The 19,553-nt window shown below is 38.7% G+C and overlaps 1 protein-coding gene and 1 non-coding gene across 2 annotated transcripts in view; one reads left to right on the plus strand and one right to left on the minus strand.

Moving 5' to 3' along the window:
- KIF1B (kinesin family member 1B) overlaps window positions 1-19,553 on the plus strand; it is a 116,838-nt gene that overhangs the window by 8,704 nt on the left and 88,581 nt on the right. Inside the window, 3 exon segments of the mRNA XM_023746041.1 lie at window positions 11,759-11,835; window positions 12,698-12,877; window positions 15,782-15,847. Of these exon segments, the coding sequence (XP_023601809.1) occupies window positions 11,759-11,835; window positions 12,698-12,877; window positions 15,782-15,847 (323 nt within the window).
- Window positions 7,781-7,885, minus strand: LOC111823691. The gene has a single exon (XR_002826767.1). It is a non-coding gene; the product is annotated as a U6 spliceosomal RNA (small nuclear RNA).

The following is a 19,553-nucleotide window of genomic DNA, read 5'->3' on the forward strand; positions in this document are numbered from 1 at the left end:
CACAGGTGGAGTCCTCGGCCTGGCTGGCAATTGGGGGATGGGGGGGCGACCTGCTGGGGGGAAGGGCCGTGGGAGGTTGGCCCCAGCAGCAAGCTAAGGCACGGTCGATTCCATGAGGAATCAGGCTCCCTCCTCCCTCCTGCCTGGGTCCAGGGTGTGGGTAAACCAGATTCGGGGCTGTCAGTGCCCCAGCAGCAAGCTAACCAACGGCAAATTCCACGAGGAATCGGGCTCCCCCCTCCTTCCTGTCTGGATCTGGGGTGCAGGTGAACCAGATTTGGGGTTATCAGGGCCCCAGCAGCAAGGTCTGGGTCAGTGCACATCATAGCTACCAGCCAGTTGTCTGGTCATTCCGGTTGTTTGGTCATAACGGTTGCTTAGGCTTTTATATATATATAGACAGTTGCTATAACATTATATTACTTTCAGCTGTATGACATTTGCAGTGCTCAAGAGATGTTTTGGAGTTCATTTTTAAAAGTTCACGCCACCAACATGCCGAAACCGGTTTGGCTCAGTGGATAGAGCGTCGGCCTGCGGACTGAAAAGTCCCAGGTTCGATTCTGGTCAAGGGCATGTTCCTGGGTTGCGGGCACATCCCCAGTAGGAGATGTGCAGGAGGCAGCTGATCGATGTTTCTCTCTCATCGATGTTTCTAACTCTCTATCTCTCTCCCTTCCTCTCTGTAAAAAATCAATAAAATATATTTAAAATAAAATAAAATAAAATAAAAGTTCATGCCACCAACATATGCTGATTGCTTTCGTTAGTTGCCCAATGTGGTGTGAAGCACTGTAATGGGAGCTAGCAATGCCATTAGTGAGATCCTGGAAGGGCCCATTACTTTGGTCATATGGTAAGCGAAGTGTAGGTATTCATAGACTTCATTTTTGGTAGTATATCAAGAACTGTGCTTATTTTATGAAGACATTTCTGTTGTTTGTGGATGATTGATGTGTAAGTAGAGTTGGTGGAAATATGAAATTAGGTTTTTGAGAGCATCTATAGGACATCAGGTTTTTGTTAATTCAGCAAGGATAGGCTGGAAGGCCACAAACCTCTCAGAGAGCTTTTAGTCTTGTCTTAGAGATAAATAATAAAAGCCGTGTGATGACTGTTAATGAAAGCATTGAGGGAAGACATCTAAGTAATTGAGGGATAGGGCCAGGAAAGATAGGAATGTCTGGGAAGCCTTTTTTGTTTTGGCAGAACAGAAAACAATATGGCCAGAATTAGCAGAAGCTGCCTAAGTGAGGAAATGATTTAACTACATTTACTGTTTCCTTATGACATTGTTCTGGTCTTATACCTAAGAGTTCCTTTTGTAACTGAGTAAACTTGAGTAGGCAAAAATGGATGAAGGGAAAAACAAAAGCAGATTTTACTTGTTTGGTTTTTTTTTTGTACTCTGTTGCCTTTTACTGGGGGTGAGGGGAGCTTGATTAGTAATTAAAAACAGTAATGAACACTTAAGCCATGTCAGGCACAACTAGGCACTTACAGATTTTAACTCATTTAATCTTCACAATAGTCCTGTGGCAGATACTTACTTAAAAAAAAAAAAAGTTTTTATTGCTTTCAGAGAGAGGAAGGGAGAGCTTTGGAAAGAGAGATAGAAACATCATTGATGAGAATCATGGATTGGCTCCCTCCTGCATGCTCCCTACTGGGGATTGAGCCCCCAACCAGGGCTTGTGCCCTGACCATGAATTGAACCGTGACCTCCTGGTTCAGGGGTGGACACTCAACCACTGAGCCCCACTGCCCAGGCCATGCCTACTCTTACTTCCCCCATTCATAGGCAGGAGGATAGACACTGGCTAACTTGCCTGGAATTGCACATCTAGGAATTGGGAGAACCAGAAAATGCTGTGTGGCTCACTCTTAACCTCGGTGCTATACATATTGCCTCTCAAAATATTTATATTGTTTTACTATTCTGTATAAATACTGTGAATGTCTATGTCTAACTTGAATTTAACTGTTTGATTAAAATTTATTACTTTTTCCTTTTTTAAAGTTTTTAAAAAATATGTTTTTATTGATTTCAGAGAGGAAGGGAGAGGGTGAGAGAGAGAGAAACATCAATGATGAGAGAGAATCATTGATCGGTTGCCTCCTGCATGCCTTACACTGGGATCGAGCCTGCAACCCAGGCATGTATCCTTGACCAGAATTGAACCCGGGACCCTTCAGTCTGCAGGCCGACGCTCTATCCACTGAGCCAAACCAGCTAAGGCAGATTAAAATTTATTTTAATGTCCTTTCTTAATGTAGGGAAATTATGAATAAAAAGGATATTAATATTAGCTCAGACAGCTTTGTTCCCTTTAGATTGAATGAAAGCTAGCTGAGACCTTCCAAATGATCTCCCTTCAAAATCATTCAAAATTTGCTTAGGCCCTGGTTGGGTAGCTCATTTGGTTAGAGCATCATCCCAATACGCCCAGGAGTTGGGAACCTCTGGCTTGAGGGCCACATGAGGCAAGCGAAATCATTTGGTCTGGCCCTGCCAAGGCATTAGGGATGAGTTAATTAAATGTTTGACCAAATATAGCAGGCTAATTTTTAAATTGATAATTTTGTATGGATCACAAATGATGTTATGAATATCCAAATGGCCCTTGGCAGAAAAAAAGGTACTGCACCCCTGCAATATGCCAAGGTTTCAAGTGCACATACAATAATTAACCAATGAATGATTAACCAATGAATGCCTAAATAAGTGGAACAACAAATTGATGTCTGTCTGTCTCTCTCTCTCTCTCTCTCTCAAATCAATAAATTAAAATTAACAAACATTTGCTAAGGAAGAGTAGAATGATTGTTAACTGAGAGTTTGTTTAATATTTATTATAGCTAGCATATTTATTTTATACCTAGTTAATAAAATTGTGACACTAATAGAGCTGGTAGTTTTTCTTCCTATTGTATGTTTATTTTTAATATGAAGGGATTGAGTATATCATGAACATAGAGTACATTTATCCGGTTTATAAGATTTGGAGTCTAAGTTTGTTATTTTAAATAATTAAGAAATGTTATAAGTCTTTTTTGCAAATCCTCCTTATAGCAATGTGCTTTACCACTTTAATATGTTTCTGGAAATACATTATTCTGAGTAGGGAGGGGGCTGCTTATGGGTTTTGGTTTTATGGTTTTGGGATATAAATGATGTATAAAATACTTTTATTGTGTGCCATTTTTCTTAATTTTAGCTATGGGAAGCTTTTGGAAGAGAAAGTTTGCTGAAGATGTCACTGGGATTTTTAACAAACCCCACACATGCTGTGATAGAAGAGTTAATATAAAGTTACAGTGTTACCACACTGATATGTTAATTGTAGTTGCAGGCAAATTCTTTAGTAGTTTGCCAACAACAGTATAATTGCTACATAGAGACTTTGAGATTTAGATAAACAAAATTATTCTGGAGAATAAACGGCTTTTAAGTACAAATTTTGTTTTGACTGCCTTGTTTTTTAATGGTTAGTAATTAAAACATTATTTCTGCATCTGTGTGCTGAAGTAACAAAGTAGGAAAGAAGGCAAGGAAAAAAGGGTAAAATTAAGGGACCTAATGAATTGTGTAAGGCTAATTTTGACTTGAAGGGACTCCACAAAAGAGAAGATGGTCCTGTGGTTCATCAGTAAATGAAAACCTATGGAACATTTATGGTAGTCCTTTTATTTTTTATTTTTTTAAAAATATATTTTATTGATTTTTTACAGAGAAGAAGGGAGAGGGATAGAGAGTTAGAAACATCGATGAGAGAGATCAGCTGCCTCCTGCACGCCCCCCAGTGGGGATGTGCCCGCAACCAAGATACATGCCCTTGACCGGAATCGAACCTGGGACCCTTCAGTCCGCAGGCCAACGCTCCATCCACTGAGCCAAACCGGTTTGGCTATGGTAGTCCTTTTAAAGACATTTCCATTTATCTTGGATAAGGGTCTGCGAGTAAGCCTTTACATGGAAGATGCTGTCCTGGTCTTCACTCTTCAGCTCTCCTAAGGAAATGACAGCCACGGCAGGAGGAATAAAACATTTGAAGATGAAAAGGGAAAGCTGTGCAAGATGTAGGGAGAGGATAAATGTGGGATCATCTTCCCTTTGGACTGGGGGAAAGATACAATAAGATCTTCAGTTTTGAGGCTGCCTTTCTGATATATGAAGGGAAACTTAAGAAAACAGCCTTGAAACTAGACAAGGTCTGAACAGTGTTAGGGAGCCAAGGCCCAGAGGTGAGGGTGAGCAGAGGAGTTACTGGGGAAGTCAGGATGTAGCCTGAACAAAGACTCCTTCCCCTAGGGAATTCAGAGGATGGTTATGGTAATAAGCATTGTAATAGTAGCAGCTAATATAGCTTGACTTCATCCTTGAAACATTTCCGCCTCTTGGCTCTCAGTACCCATGCTCTCCTGATTGCCTTCCTTACTCACAGGCCATTCTCCGTTCTTCCTCGCCTTCCTATGTGAACCAGGACTGTGTCTCTTCTCTTTGAGCTCTTCTCTGTCTCTAGAGAAGACAGACTCCCTAAGTGATTTTACCCAGGCTCAAGGCTTCAAATGTCACTGAGGTGGTGGTGACTACCAAATCCATTTCTCTAGCCGGATCTCTATAGAACTACAGGCTTGTCTGCCCAGCTGCTAACTTAACTCTACTTGAAAGCCTAAGAAGTATTTCAACAGAAATACTTATCTTTCCTCCCTACCCACCTAAAGTGGTTCTTCTTCATTCTTACTTATTCTTTTAGTTTGGGGTCCCTTTTGCCTCCTCTCTCTTTCTTACAGGCCACCTGTAATTCATCAGTAAGTCCTGTCATCTCTGCCTTCACAAGCTATCTTGGATCCAGTTACTTTTTACAGTTTTCACTCTTATCTAAGTCAATACTGCAGTAGCCTTCTGTTTCTCGCTTCCTGCTCTTGTTTCTATGCAGTAGCCAGTCATAGTTTGGAAAAGTAAATTAGATTATGTCACCCCCTCTGCCTAAAATCCTTCCTTGGCTTCTATCACTTTTAGAATTAAAAAAACCAAAAACACAACCCTAACATTGGCCACAAGGAATTTGGCCTCTGGCTAGCTGTATGACTTCACACCTTATCAATGTTTACCCCTCTGATTACACTGGTGGTCATACCTGTTCCTCAAATGTATTCAGATCCCTGCTTAAATATCACCTTCTCAGAGGTGGCAGCCTGCCCACTCTTATTTGAAATAACCACCCCTGCTCTCACCTTGTATCTCCTAACTCTGTATTTTGTGTGATTATAGGTCTGTCTCCTCCATTGGCTATACACTCCAGAAGGATGGAAATAACTTTTTTGCTTGCCATTATATCCCCAGCACAGTGCCTGGTGCATAGTTTATACTTAATAAATGTGCTCAGTGAATGTGTCCAATGAATGAAAGTGCTGTTTAACTTTTCCTTTCTTAAAATAGGATCCTGAGATTTTTTACAACCGCCATTTCTTTAGAAAGATTATTAGCATGGAAGCCAATTCAGACTTGGGGTACTTGGAGAATTGAGCACACTGAGTAAAAGCACAGACAGCAAAGACACAGGGATTATTGGAGGACAAGGCAGAAGATCAGGAAAATGGACTTGTCTAGTTGGATGCCATTGTAATGTAGTATTTTTGTTTGTTTGTTTTAATATTTATTAAATTGATTGGGGTGACATTGGTCAATGTGAACATATAGATTCGGGTATGGGTTTCTGTGTTACAATATTTGTATATTGCACCGTGTGCCCACCACCCAGGGGGTGGGAAGAGTAGGGGATTCTAATATATGGTGACAGGAGAAGATTTGACTTTGAGTGGGCGCATGATTTTTTTAAAAGTTCTAATAGCTTTCTTTTTCCTATGGGTAAAACACCATAAACCCTAACTGCCATTAACCCTCCAGTCCAGCACGTCTCCTCTGAAGCACTGGACTGAGTAATGCAGTGTTAACATCATTTCCCAGCGCTACTGCAGTCTCCCTTCTCAGGCCTGCATGAAGTTAGGGAGTGGGCTATTACCTGGGAGAATAGCATTCCTGGTAGAGCAGTAAATAGAGTTTCTGAGCAATAATTACACTGTCTTTAATAAGAAGGCCAGTGGACCTGGAGTGAGGGGTGAATCTTTGGAGAGAAGGTCAGAGAGGGAGTGGGAGATGGAGCCATTATAAAGCCTCCTGGGGTTTTACTACATATATAAAACCATTCGATGGGAAGCCATTGAGAGGTTTTCACTAGAACCTTGACAAGGAGGTCTGAGAAAGCTCACTGCCTGCAATTGGCGATTAGACTCCTCCAGGGCTGGGGTGGGGGCGGGGAACCCAGTCAGGAGGTATTGCATTATCCAGGTGAGAGAGATGGTGGCTTGGCCCAGGGTGATATGATGGTAATGGTAAGAAGCCATGGGATTCTGGATACATTTGAAATTGGAGCTGACAGGATAGATCAGAGGTGGAAGGTGAGAGGAAAAAGTAAAAAACGACTCCAAGATCATCTGTGAAAAGTTGCTTGTGGAGGTGAATCCAGGTCTGGAATCCAGTATAAGAGAAATCTTGATTGGAGAAGAAGCCTCAGGTGCAGAGGAGTTTAAAAGGGACCTTGAAAAGTGGTATGAAAAGGTGATCTTATAGGAAATAAAGCAATCTGAAGTATATAGCACTTAAAATAAGAGTTATGTTCTGACTCAGTACTCAAAAAGTCTATTTCTTGCAGGAAAAGTGGTCATTTTGATGCTGGGTGGCACCTGGGGAGGTTAAGGGAGACCTCAACCCGATCCAGGTTCTTGTCACAGAACAAGAAAGGATTCAAGAGTGTGACAGAGGATTTAGCAAAGTACAGTAAATTTTTTAAAGCGATAGTACGCATTTGAGAAGTGAGAGTGGGCAACCTTGGAGAATGACACCCCATTCAATGGGGGTCTGGGTGGAAGGTTTTTATTAAATGTGATGACTACTGAGGGCAAAGGTACTGAAAGCACAGTAATCACTGCTTGATAGTTTCATGAACCATCACGTGCAGGAAACCAGCTTCACAAAAGAAGCCTACAAGAAGTATGTCAAAGATGACATGAAATCAATTAAAGGGAAACTTGAAGAACAGACCAGAAAGAGTAAAACCTTTTATGAAAGAGTAAAACCTTTTATGATGGGCTTCAGAGCAAATCAAGCACATCCTTGCTAATTTCAAAACTTACCAGTTCTTTATTGGTGAAAACAGATGGCATGGTTGCTCTGCAGGACTTCCGTGAGGATGGTGTGACTCAAATATGATTTTCTTTAAGGATGGCTTAAAAATGGAAAAATGTTAACAAATTTGGCAATTTGGATCTATCACCTGTCATCATAACTGGCTGCTGTTTTTCTTTTCTTTTTTATTTTTATTTTTTATTGTCTACAGTTTTACATATGTCTCCTTTTTCCCCAATTGACACCGCCCCCAGTCATTCCCACCCCAGGCAAGCCCCCACCAATCCAGTGTCTGTGTCCATTGGTTATGCTAATATGCATGCATACAAGTCCTTTGGTTGCTATGTAACCCCCCCCCCCCATCATTTGTCTCTGGATCTATTCTTGTTCATCAAATTATGTTGATCATTATATCCCACATATGAGTGTGATCATGTGATATATATCTTTCTCCGACTGGCTTTTTTCACTTAGCATAATGCTCTCCAGTTCCATCCATGCTGTTGCAAATGGTAAAAGTTCCTTCTTTTTTATAGCGGCATAGTATTGCACTGTGTAGATGTACCACAGTTTTATTTCTTTTCTTTTTTAAAAAATATGAAACACTTCATGAAATTGCATGTCATCTGTGTGCAGGGGACATGCTAATCTTCTCTGTATCATTCCAATCTTAGTTATGTGCTGCCGAAGTGAGCACCTGGCTGCTGCTTTCCATCTACACATGAGGACTAGGACAATGGGACTGATGTTATCTTGAGCTCTTTATTTATTTTGCCCTTAATATATTTGGAGTAGAGGCATTGTTTTTAAGAATAACATGTCATGTAGGTCGTCTAAAAATAAAATGCATTTGAACTCATTTGAAAAATAAAAACCAAGGTAGAATACCTATTATTAAAAATTAACATTTGTGTAGTGCTTTACATATTTAATCTTGTGAATTATCTGTTTTTAAGAGGACACAAAAGTGAAACAATACCCAAGATCACACCAAAAAAATCTAAATATATTTTTATTGTTTTTCATATGCGTAGAATATTAAAAGATATCGATATATAGGCACTGATGCTGGTCCTTTGAGTTTCAAAACCTATAACCTTTCTAATTAAATCTGTCTCCCCTCTCCTCTCTCTCTTTTTTTTTTTTTGTGTCTAAAGTTTACATATGTATACTTCCCCCCCCATTGACCCCACCCCCACCCCCAGCCATTCCCACCCCCAAGGGCAAGCCCCCACCGCCCCAGTGTCTGTGTCCATTGGTTTTGCTAATATGCATGCGTACAAGTCCTTTGGTTGATCTCTACCCCGCCCCCACCACCACCACCACCTTCCCTGCCATTTCCCCCGCTCCTCTTTTTGTTAATGGTTGGAAATATCCCATTTCTTAGTTGGGTTAAAGGAAGTGGGTTAGATCTCAACTGTTACTAATTCAGAAAGAAAAGTCCATTGGGCCCTGCTGGTGTTGCTCAGTGGTTGAGTCCCCAGGTTTCAGGCTCGATCCCCAGTAGGGGGTGTGCAGAGGCACCTGATCAATTATTCTCTCTCATCATTGATATTTCTCTCTATATATCCCTTTCCTTCCTCTCTCTCTAAAATCAATAAAAACATATTTTAAAAAAGAAAAATTCTTTGGCACATTTGAAAACATTGATTCATTGTCTGTGGAAGTAATAGTGGACTATGATGAGTTCAAGTGCTGTCATTAATATTTTTATAAGATTTTTTTCATTTGCAGAGTTTTGGGGTTTCTTAATCTTGTATTAGGAAATATTAAAGACAATACAATGTGTATATAAATATAAAGTATACTATAAAACAACCCTATAACTACTACCCAACCTAACATAGAAATTAGCCATGCCTTCATAGGCTTTCTGCTTACACTTTCCCCTTAAAACAGGTAACAGCAATATTGAATTTTGCATTGTTCTGAGGTGTCTTAAAGAATATTTTTTCGGAATTTAAAAAAATGTAATATTTTGGGTAAATTTAATCTTGTTTTTTTTAAAATATATTTTTATTGATCAGAGAGGAATGTAGAAGGGAGAGAGAGAGAAATATCAATGATGAGAGAGAATCATTGATTGGCTGCCTCTTGCACACCCCATACTGGGGATCAAGCTTGCAACCTGGGCATGTGCCCCGATCGGGAATCGAACCGTGACCTCCTGGTTCATAGGTTGATGCTCAACCACTGAGCCATGCCAGTCAGGCTGACATAACTATTATGTAAATAACTTTAAAACTATACTTTGGTTTACTTATGTTTTTCAGAAGGGTTTTGTTTAAAAAGCAGCTTGGTGTCAAAGCTGGAAGCTAGGAACATTAGTTTCAGAAGTTTCAATGAATTGGGAGGAGTGAATATCGAGGAAAAGGATTTTGTGTGTACAAGGAAATTACTGGTGTAGTTTTTCTTTTTATTTACTAAGGAAAAGAAAACAAAGGGGTAGGATCTGAAAACTAGATCTTTAAGTTGTTCTTGGCAGAATTGGTACCAATTAAAAGACTTAATGAGCCCTAGTCGGTTTGGCTTGGTGGATAGAGCATTGGCCTGTGGACCAAAGGGTCCCAGGTTCGATTCTGGTCAAGGGCATGTACCTTGGTTTCAGGCTCTTCCCCGGCCTGGGTCCTGGTTGGGCGCATGCAGAAAGCAACCAATCAATGTGTTTCTCTCACATCCATGTTTCTTTCTGTCTTCCAGTCTCCCTTAAAAAATCAATGGAAAAAATATCCTCCAGTGAGGATTAACAAAAACAAACAAAAGACTTAATGAAACAAGCTTAAAAGATTTACAATAGCAAATTTTCTAAAGGTTAGAAGTGTTTGTTTTAACCATGTTTTTTAATGGTGAAGACTACAGAGGTCATATCCTATGTCTTATCTCGTCATTGTCCTTATTGCTGAGCCACTGAAATCTGGAATGTGGTTCATGCAGCATGACACTAACTTCCTTTTTGCTTGGTAGAGTTTGTATGTGGTCTTTCATGTTTTAGGAACTATGATCATTAAGTTCCTAGTTTTAAATGGGTAAGAAGAGTATTAATGCCTGTGGTATACTTTTAGGGGTAGTCATAATACATGTGCATACACATACATATATGTGTGCATATTCACTAAAGATGCCTTACTGGCAGTGGCTGCAAGTAGGGAATAAGCATTTAAATGATGAGTATTTTGGCTCAGAGTGGGCTCTGGAGACAAACTCTCTAAGTTCGTATCCTGGATTGGCACTAGCTAGTTCTGCAGCCTTGGGTAAGTTATTTAAACCTCTTTGTGATGGTTTATCTATTAAATGGGGATGATAAAGGGTCTGCCTTATTGAGTGGTTGGAGGATTAAATAGGTTAGTGCATAGAAAGCACTTACAGCTGCGGGGGAGTGCTCCATGAATGTTGGCTGTTACTTAAATATTATATGGAATGCCTTTTGTTTAGAAACTTCTTTGTTTAGGTTACCATTTGTGTGTGGGGAGATATTCTTTCTAGAATCATGTCTCCCTGTCACATGATTGTGTGCAGTGTGAGCCTTAGTAATACTCTCAGCATTTGAGGTTGGAACGTATGTGGCCCTACCCAGTGGAATCCAGCAAGAGCAAGAGAGAGAACTAAGCACCGTAGCAACTGTTGCTATTTGTGTCCCGAGCAGCAGCTGCTCTGGACAGATTTATTTTTTAATCCTGATCTCACTGATACCCTAGGATGTGGCCCTGCCTTAGAGAAGTAGGTTGGTGTAGATGTCTGGTCTTTGAGGAGGTTTCATGACCACATGTTACAAGGATTCTATTCCGTGTGAAATCTGAGGAGCCAGCGCTTTATGTGTATGAGAAAGGGAGAGAGGCTAAGCCTCAGCAGCCAGTCCCTGAAGTGAACTGTGACAGGATTAATCACAGGAGAAATCACTGTTAATATGGGCAGTGAGACTTCATGCTTTTCAGTCAAAAAGTAATTTTGCTGTAAAAACATTCTACAGAAAGAAGATTTAGTGGTCTGTGATTCCACTGTACACACTCATATACACAAATGTACATACATACATACATATATGAACACTTACGTATTAGTTTGTCAGCTGTGGATTTCAGAAATAAGATTATCTTTCCAATGAATGCTTTATTACCAAAAGCTTTTCTGAAGTAGATAGAGCTTTAAAAAGAGTTTGTTTCAAATAGTGGCTAGATTGATTCAGTAATTTTCTAATTTTTATTTCTGATGTGTTGAAATATTTGAAGCCTTACGAAGCACCTTGAAGTAGTAATATGGCCCTTTTCCAGATTTTGGCTGCTTTCTTACCTCGGGTTCACTCATAAAGTATTTAGTGAGCACCTACTGTCTACCAGGTTCTGCTCTGAATCCTGGTGACACTTAGTGAATGTTACTGGTCTGATTATTTTCAAATTATATATGTAGATCATCTATTAAAAATGTGATTATTTTTGTTTTTGAGTACCCTATTTAGATTCAGCAGTATCAATTTACTGATTTGGATGTTTTGAATTTACCATATAACATCATGTTGAACTAAAGAACATGTAACTGAGTGACTTAAAAAATCAAAACATTTTCATCCTCTAGGTATTGTTAACCCAAAGAACCCAAAGGAAGCTCCAAAGTCCTTCAGCTTTGACTACTCCTACTGGTCTCACACCTCGGTGAGTACACTCATGGTGCTGCAGGGGAGCAGGGTTTGAAGGGTTTTTTAATGTGTTTCAAAAGAGCCTTCAGGTCCAACAAGGAAAACAGGGGTTACCAACATCTAGGAAAATGGAGAGTGGGGCCCTTCGCAGTATCCTTACTCAGTATAGAATCCTTGGTCTTGCTGGCTTCTAGGGCTTTTTCCTAAACTAGGGTTTGCTTCTGCATCTCCATTTTAGGCATTCTTTAATTCTTTATTTTTCCTATTTTGTGTTGGAAAAGGAGATGTTTTAAACCAGCGGTCGCCAACCTTTCAGACCTCATGGACCACCAGTGTTCTGCAGACCACAGGTTGGCGACCCCTGCTCCAAAGGTTTCCTTAAACCAGCGGTCGCCAACCTTTCGGACCTCATTGATAAAGCCTAAGTGGCAAGGGAAGGATCTAGGCAAGGGGCTGAAAACATTCTTCACTGGAAGCTGTGTTGAGATACAGCCATACTACTGGTAGCAAGTTCAAAAAGCATTTTTATATGTGGACTTGACCTTTGATCTCTTAGTCCCATTTCCTCTTAAGAAAATTTTCTTGGAGCTCCCTATGAATGGAAAATGAAATGTAAAGTTATGGAAAATGAAATGTAATCATGTTAGATAATTTCATGTAGATATTTTTATGTATGGCTGACCTGGATAATGGATAACTCCAATAGTGCAGGCGTGCGTATAAAATGAGAAAAATAACATGTAGGGGGAACTTTAAAAATATATGTTTTAGGTGATTCGTTTGATTGAAAGCACTTCTATTTATTAGAGCAGTAATCAAATAAGCATAGGAAAGAATATTAATAAAATGTCATTTATTTCTCCTTTTAATCTTTACAGCCCGAAGATCCCTGTTTTGCATCTCAAAACCGTGTGTACAATGACATTGGAAAGGAAATGCTCTTACATGCATTTGAGGGATATAATGTCTGTATTTTTGCCTATGGGCAGACTGGTGCTGGGAAATCTTACACAATGATGGGTAAACAAGAAGAAAGCCAGGCTGGCATCATTCCACAGGTAAAAAACAAAAAAACAACGAAAAACCTCTGTTCCTCATTACTCTTAGTCTTCAATGGCTTTAACAATTATTTTTATTTAGCAAATGTTTATTCAGTGACTATCGTACTAGGCATGAAGATAAATCACCTCTCCCTTTCCCCCAGAGGAGCTAACAGTCTAGTGGAAGAGACTGACATGTATACATGTCTACTTTAAAGTTGGGAAAGTTGATTTTTTTGTAAAAGTTTTGCTATGTATCCAATGTTATGTTATTTTATCTTTTGAACAGTGTTACCAGCTTCTTCAAAAAGAGATAGTATGTAACAAGCTCTGTTCTGAATCCTGGAGACACTTAATGAATGTTGTTGCTCTGACTTTTTTTTAAAGCTCCTGTATATAAGTAGATCACCCCTTAAGAATCTGATTGGTTTTGATCACCTTGTTTAGAGATACTTTCCTTTTATTGTATTAGTTTAATACTATTATTTTAAGCTTGAACAGTGAAATTTCTTTTTTTTAAGAGCAGTTAGTCTTTTGATTTTGTATTATTTGGAAATGGAGAGGAGTTGTGACATGAGTATTTAGAAGAAACTTCTTTTTAAATAACAGGAATATGGCTTTTATTAATGATATTTGGAATTAATTTTAAAGAGGTTTTTTGTTTGTTTGTTTGTTTGTTTGTTTTACTATAGGCCTAGTGTGACCATCTCTATATTTTGAGAATAATACACAGAAGCAGTCGCTACTTTTTCTGATAGATTAGTGGACTGTAATTTTGAATTCAGTTATGTAATTGAAATGTTTAATTAGTAACAAAGATAAGAAAAATTTTAGAAAAAATGGGACATACTAATATACATATCTTTTTTCTGTAAAAAAAATCTCTATTAAGACATACAGGGTGGGGCAAAAGTAGGTTTACAGTAGTTTGTGTGGAAAATAATACAGTAATTAATAAATAGTAATACAAGAAAAAACTTTCGCATACCCACGACTGTAAACCTACTTTTGCCCCATCCTGTATATTTGGGAATTGTCCTTCTCTGTATATAGTAATAGCAACAGTTACAATGCGAATTAGAGAAAACATTCTGAAGCACTCCCTATGTGCCAAGCACAGGTCAAGTGCTTGACAAATACTAGCTCATCTAATTCTCCTCATATGACCCTAAGAGGTAGGTGCTATTGTTACCTCATTTTACGGATGGGGAAACTGAGGCATGTGGTCATATCACTTGTTCAGAATCCAAATGCAGGAAAGGTAGTTCTGGAGTCTCTGCTTTTACTGCTATGTAATACTTTTTGGGCAATAAAATAATTATAGATTACAATTATGTCAAGTTATACTAAATAGTCATATTTATTTTATCCTATTACCACACTTAGTTTCTCCTTTTTCCATTAATTTATTTGTTACTAAAATTCTTGTATAATTACATATCTTTTCTGGTAGAATTGTGGAATATTTTATTTTTTTAAATATATTTTATTGATTTTTAGAGAGGGAGAGAGAAGAAACATCAACGATGAGAGAGAATCACTAAGAATCACTAATTGGCTGCCTCCTGCACGCCCCCTACTGGGGATCAAGCCCACACCTAGGCATGTGCCCCTGGCCGGAATCAAACCTGGGACCCTTCAGTCTGCAGGCCTACGCTCCATCCATTGAGCCAAACCAGCCAGGGCTGGAATATTTTATTTTAATAAAAATCCAAAAGTATGGATTTTTTAAAAGGTGATTATTTAGAAACTGCCTATTTTTGTTGTTGTTGTTAATCCTCCTCACGTGAGGATAATTTTTCCATTGTTTTTTCAGAGAGAGAGTGGGAGAGAGGGAGGGAGAGAGGGAGGGAGAGAGAGAGGGAGGGAGGGAGGGAGAGAGAGAGGGAGGAAGGAAGGAGGGAAGGAGGGAAGGAAACATACATCAATGTAAGAGAGACACGTTGATTGGTTGTCTCCCTCACAGACCCTATGTGTCCTAGACTGGGAATCAAACCCTTGACCCTGTGGTGTTCAGGCCAATGCTCTAACCAACTAGCCACACCAGCCAGGGCTAGAAACTGCCTTTTATAATAAAATTTAAATTCTACTTAGACTTCTAGAAAATCACAAATGAATAGTTTGTTTTCCAAATGTATGTTGATTTCCTTAATACTAAATATATAGCAGACGAAAATTCAGTAGACTTTAGTTAATTCTTTTAAAAATTTTTCACATTTTAAATAAATTCAAGGGGTAGGGAGAATGAAATTTTATAATTTTTCTGATCTATAAAAATTAATGTTTTCTGTTAGAAATGTCACTGTGTAGTAGAGTAGCCTCTCATAACAGGTTTGGAGTCTTAAGACAGGCAAAGGGGAAAGTTTTATAGTCAAAATGAATTTTGAAATTGCCTTCATTTATCCCTTCCCATATATATAGAGAGAGTATTCTCTCTCTCTATGTGTGTGTGTATATATGTATACATTTATAATGTATGTAGTAACTGATGACATAATAATAAAATTTATATATCACAGTAAGTAATGTGTGTGCAAAATATAGTTGAATAGTAGTTTTACTGCTACAATAATTCTGACAGAATTACAGTTACTGTATTATAGTATGAAGAGTTGAATTTACATAAATTAAATGTGCCAATGACATAATACTATGAGACATAATTTCCTCCCCTTCCTCTAAATGTGGCTTTCTTTCTAAGGCAAACATTGTTGAGATGCTGTTGTTGAAGGATTATATAGATAGGAAAAATGTATTTAAAACTGTCTTTTCTTTCACTCAGAGAATTCACCTTTGTTGTCGATGCCATTAATTTTGTGAAAAAAAGAGAAAAGGGATATTACTAATTTGTGTAACAGTCCTGGTTAACTTAGTGCTTCTTTGATTTATGCTCTTCATGTCTCTCTCATTCTATTTCTGTAGTTATGTGAAGAACTATTTGAGAAAATCAATGACAACTGTAATGAAGAAATGTCCTACTCTGTGGAGGTGAGTACAGCCGTGGGTTAAAACCAGAGGCCTCCGTTCTCCATTGCCTCACCTGTTGCTTTTAAATGGCTCCAAGTTATGACTGTACTATAGATCACTTAGCCACTCCCCCAGTTTTGTACTTTTAGGCTATTTCTAAGTTTTTGTTATAATGAATAATGCTCTAATTAAATCCTTATTTATAAGACTGGCTTTAATTTCATTGATTTCCTTTGTATATATGTTGATTGTCAAAAAATGCATTTGGATTTCAGAAAGAAGCCCCATCAGGGAGTGTAAGCATCCAGTCTGCCTTTGCAAACATTTAGTATTTTCATTTTTGAACTTTGCCAATTTGATAAGGGAAAATTCCTCACACTTATTTAAATTCGAATTTCTTTGATTATTAGTGTGGTTAAACATCTTGTAAATGATGCCTATGTCGGTTTACATGTTGGGATTGCAATGTTTTTCTTATTTGTGTGAACTATTTCTCTTTAATATTATTAATAATGATTTTTGACAGGCATATATATAATCAAATCTCTTCCTCCCCCCCTTTATAGTTGCTTATAATCTTGGAAAAGTTAGTCTCCATCCATTGTATACCCTACAGTGGATTTTCTTTTAAGAAGAGGTTTTTAGAATTACTTTATATATATTAGTTTATTTGATAAACATTTCCACTTTTTTTGTATGTGCTTTAAGAAGCTATTATTTTATACCCTCCCCATGTTTTGGTAGTTAATTTTATAGTCATTAATATTATTAAAATGTTCTGACCCTACTACATGTATGGGCAACTAATTTTCTCTGAAGGAGCCAAAAACATAACAATGGAGAAAGGAAAGTCTCTTCAATAAATGGTGTTGGGAAAACTGGAAAGCCATATGCAAAAGAATGAAACTAGACTGCTATTTGACACCATAACATAGTGTTCTGTTAACGTGAGCCTGTTCTGAGAAATTAAGCTGTTTTAAGCAAACTCTAGTTTTTTGTATTTACAAAAATGTATATGTTTGATTATCTATCGGACTTACACAATGTCTACTTGATCTACTTAGATGCTTTGGGTTTTTTTCCTTTACCTATAAAGTGTTGCATAAATTGATAAGTTTTAAAGGATTCTGCCTGTGACCATTATACATCAAAAGGGGAATGTGCTGCTCTAAAAATATTTTTTGTTAAATTGAATTCTCTTGTCTCATCCTGTAGCTATTCTGTTTTGAATCACATGACAGAATTTTTTGAGCTTGTGGGTAATAAAAAAGAAGCCCTTTTCTTTCATATTAGTCTGCATTCATAGGCTTATTTGGACTGCAGCATAGATCCCCAGTTGATACTGTGGTTCCTTAAATTTATGGAACCTCTGCCTCATTTCTTGCCTTTCTCTTACTTACTCTGCTGCAGCTACACTGGATTTTTTTGCTGTTTCTAGAATACACCAGGAATGTTCCTAACTACAAAGCCTTTACTGTTCCTGAAATTTTCTTTTCCTGGATATCTTTTGACTAAGTTTTCCACCTCCTCCAGGTCTTTTGTTCAAACTTACCATTTCTTTGAGGCTTACTTTAATCATCCTATATAATAAAAGGTTAATATGCAAATCAACCGAATGGCAGAAAGAAAAGTTGCTATGACACACACTGACCACTAGGGGGCAGATACTCAATGCAGGACCTGTCCCCTGATGGTCACTGGGCTCACAGCTGGAGAACACAGTGGCCAGATGCCCTGAGCTGGGCTCACAGCTGGCGAACACAGTGGCAGTGGCAGGAGCCTTTCCCGCCTCCACAGCAGTGCTAAGGATGTCTGACTGCCCGCTTAGGCCCACTACCCAGGTGGAGCAGACCTAAGCGGGCAGTCAGACATCCCCCGAGGGCTCCCAGACTGTGAGAGGGTGCAGGCTGGGCTGAGGGCCCCCCCCCCCGAGTGCACGAATTTTGTGCACTGGGCCTCTAGTCTTTTATAATACTGCAACTTGCCTTCCACCCAGCACTCCTGGTCTCCCTTCCCCTGTCCCCCCCGCCCCCCCCCAGTACTTGCCATATTCTAACCTATTTTATAATTTTACTTATTTTTTATGTTTGTTGTTTATTTTCAGTCTCCCTTCCTAGCATCATAAGCTCACTAGGAAGGGGATCTTTGTCTGCTTTATTAACTGATGTATGTCAAGTACCTAAAAAGACCTGAAAATGCCTGGTGCTTAATGAATTGAATTTGCCAAGTGGGGTCTGTAAAGTTGGTTCATTTAGAAGTAAAATAAATAGTGGTGGCTTAGATGGATTTGCACATTAGAGAATACGTAATGGGACACATTAGCCTTTACCAGGTTATTTTGGGAGCTCTTGTCCCTGTTCATACATGTATAAGGCTAAGTTTTCTAAGAACATGTGATATCTTCCTGGGATTCAGGATTGTATGTACAGGTTTAAGTACATGAGAATGATTGAAGTACCATCTCACTTTCTTGGGTAACATCTTTTAGAAAGATTATCTGTTGTCCTGCTGTTTTACTCTCGTAATAGATCAATTACTTTATCTTTCAACGTCTTCAGTTTTTTTAAAGCTGATTTTGAAATACAGTATAAAAATACAGTCAGATCTGAGAATGAAAAAAAGAAAAAGCCAATAGAAAGAGATAAGGTTCCATTTGAGATACTCTGAAAATGTGTCTGTAGAAATTTGAAGCTGAAAAATGCAGAAGTTACATTGTACCCTTGAGTAGCTCAGGGTACACAAATGATTCTTAGGGAAGCCGTATAATTAGGCTTACTGTGGTGAATTTACCCAACTTCAGAGCATTGTTGCTTAGAAATCTGAACTTATAGGTTCATTAGGATCAGACCATCATTCCTCAAAGGCAGACTCTTGAATGAAGCTCATTTGATTGATGTTAAGAAACCAGCAGATTTGTTTATTACTTTCCTGTGTGGAATAGCTATTACCCAGACCAGACACTCATGATTGGTATATTATCTTTCTGTGGGTGAACCTCTATTGGAATGCTGGTGGTTTTTGGTGAGCATGAAATTAGAGGGAGGGGAGTTGATTAGATAGATGCTTAATTGCTTCAGGTGAAGAAATGATAGCCTAACACGTGGTCGGCAAACTGCGGCTCGCGAGCCACATGCGGTTCTTTGGCCCCTTGAGTGTGGCTCTTCCTAAGCCTTAGGAGTACCCTAATTAAGTTAATAACAATGTACCTACCTATATAGTTTAAGTTTAAAAAATTTGGCTCTCAAAAGAAATTTCAATTGTTGTACTGTTGATATTTGGCTCTGTTGACTAATGAGTTTGCCGACCACTGGCCTAACACATTCATCTCCATGACAGGAATGGTCCTGCTGACAGGACAAGAATTCCTGAAGTACATTGTCTGAGGCTTATTCCCCTGTGAGACTTGGATAGGTCCTGCCATACAATCGGATTCTGTGCTGACCAGTCCTTACCTCTCCTGATAGACACATTTTTGGTCCATAATCAGTCACATTGTGGCCAGTCTTAAAGTACTGGTATTAGAGTCGCTGTCTCTTGTCTTAACTGCTCTGGAATATTGATACAGTTCCTTGGTTTTAACACTAATAGAAATATTGTTTCCAAGCTTTTGGAGAATGGCATGCATTTAAAACAATATTGACAACTGATAAGTTGCTCTTAAAAATGATATTTTTTTCTGCTTAAGACAGGTGGCAGTCACTGTGTGCTAAGATAGCCTGTTTACCTC

The sequence above is a fragment of the Myotis lucifugus genome, unplaced genomic scaffold, assembly GCF_000147115.1.
Source record: "Myotis lucifugus unplaced genomic scaffold, Myoluc2.0 scaffold_621, whole genome shotgun sequence".
Classification (NCBI taxonomy): domain Eukaryota; kingdom Metazoa; phylum Chordata; class Mammalia; order Chiroptera; family Vespertilionidae; genus Myotis; species Myotis lucifugus.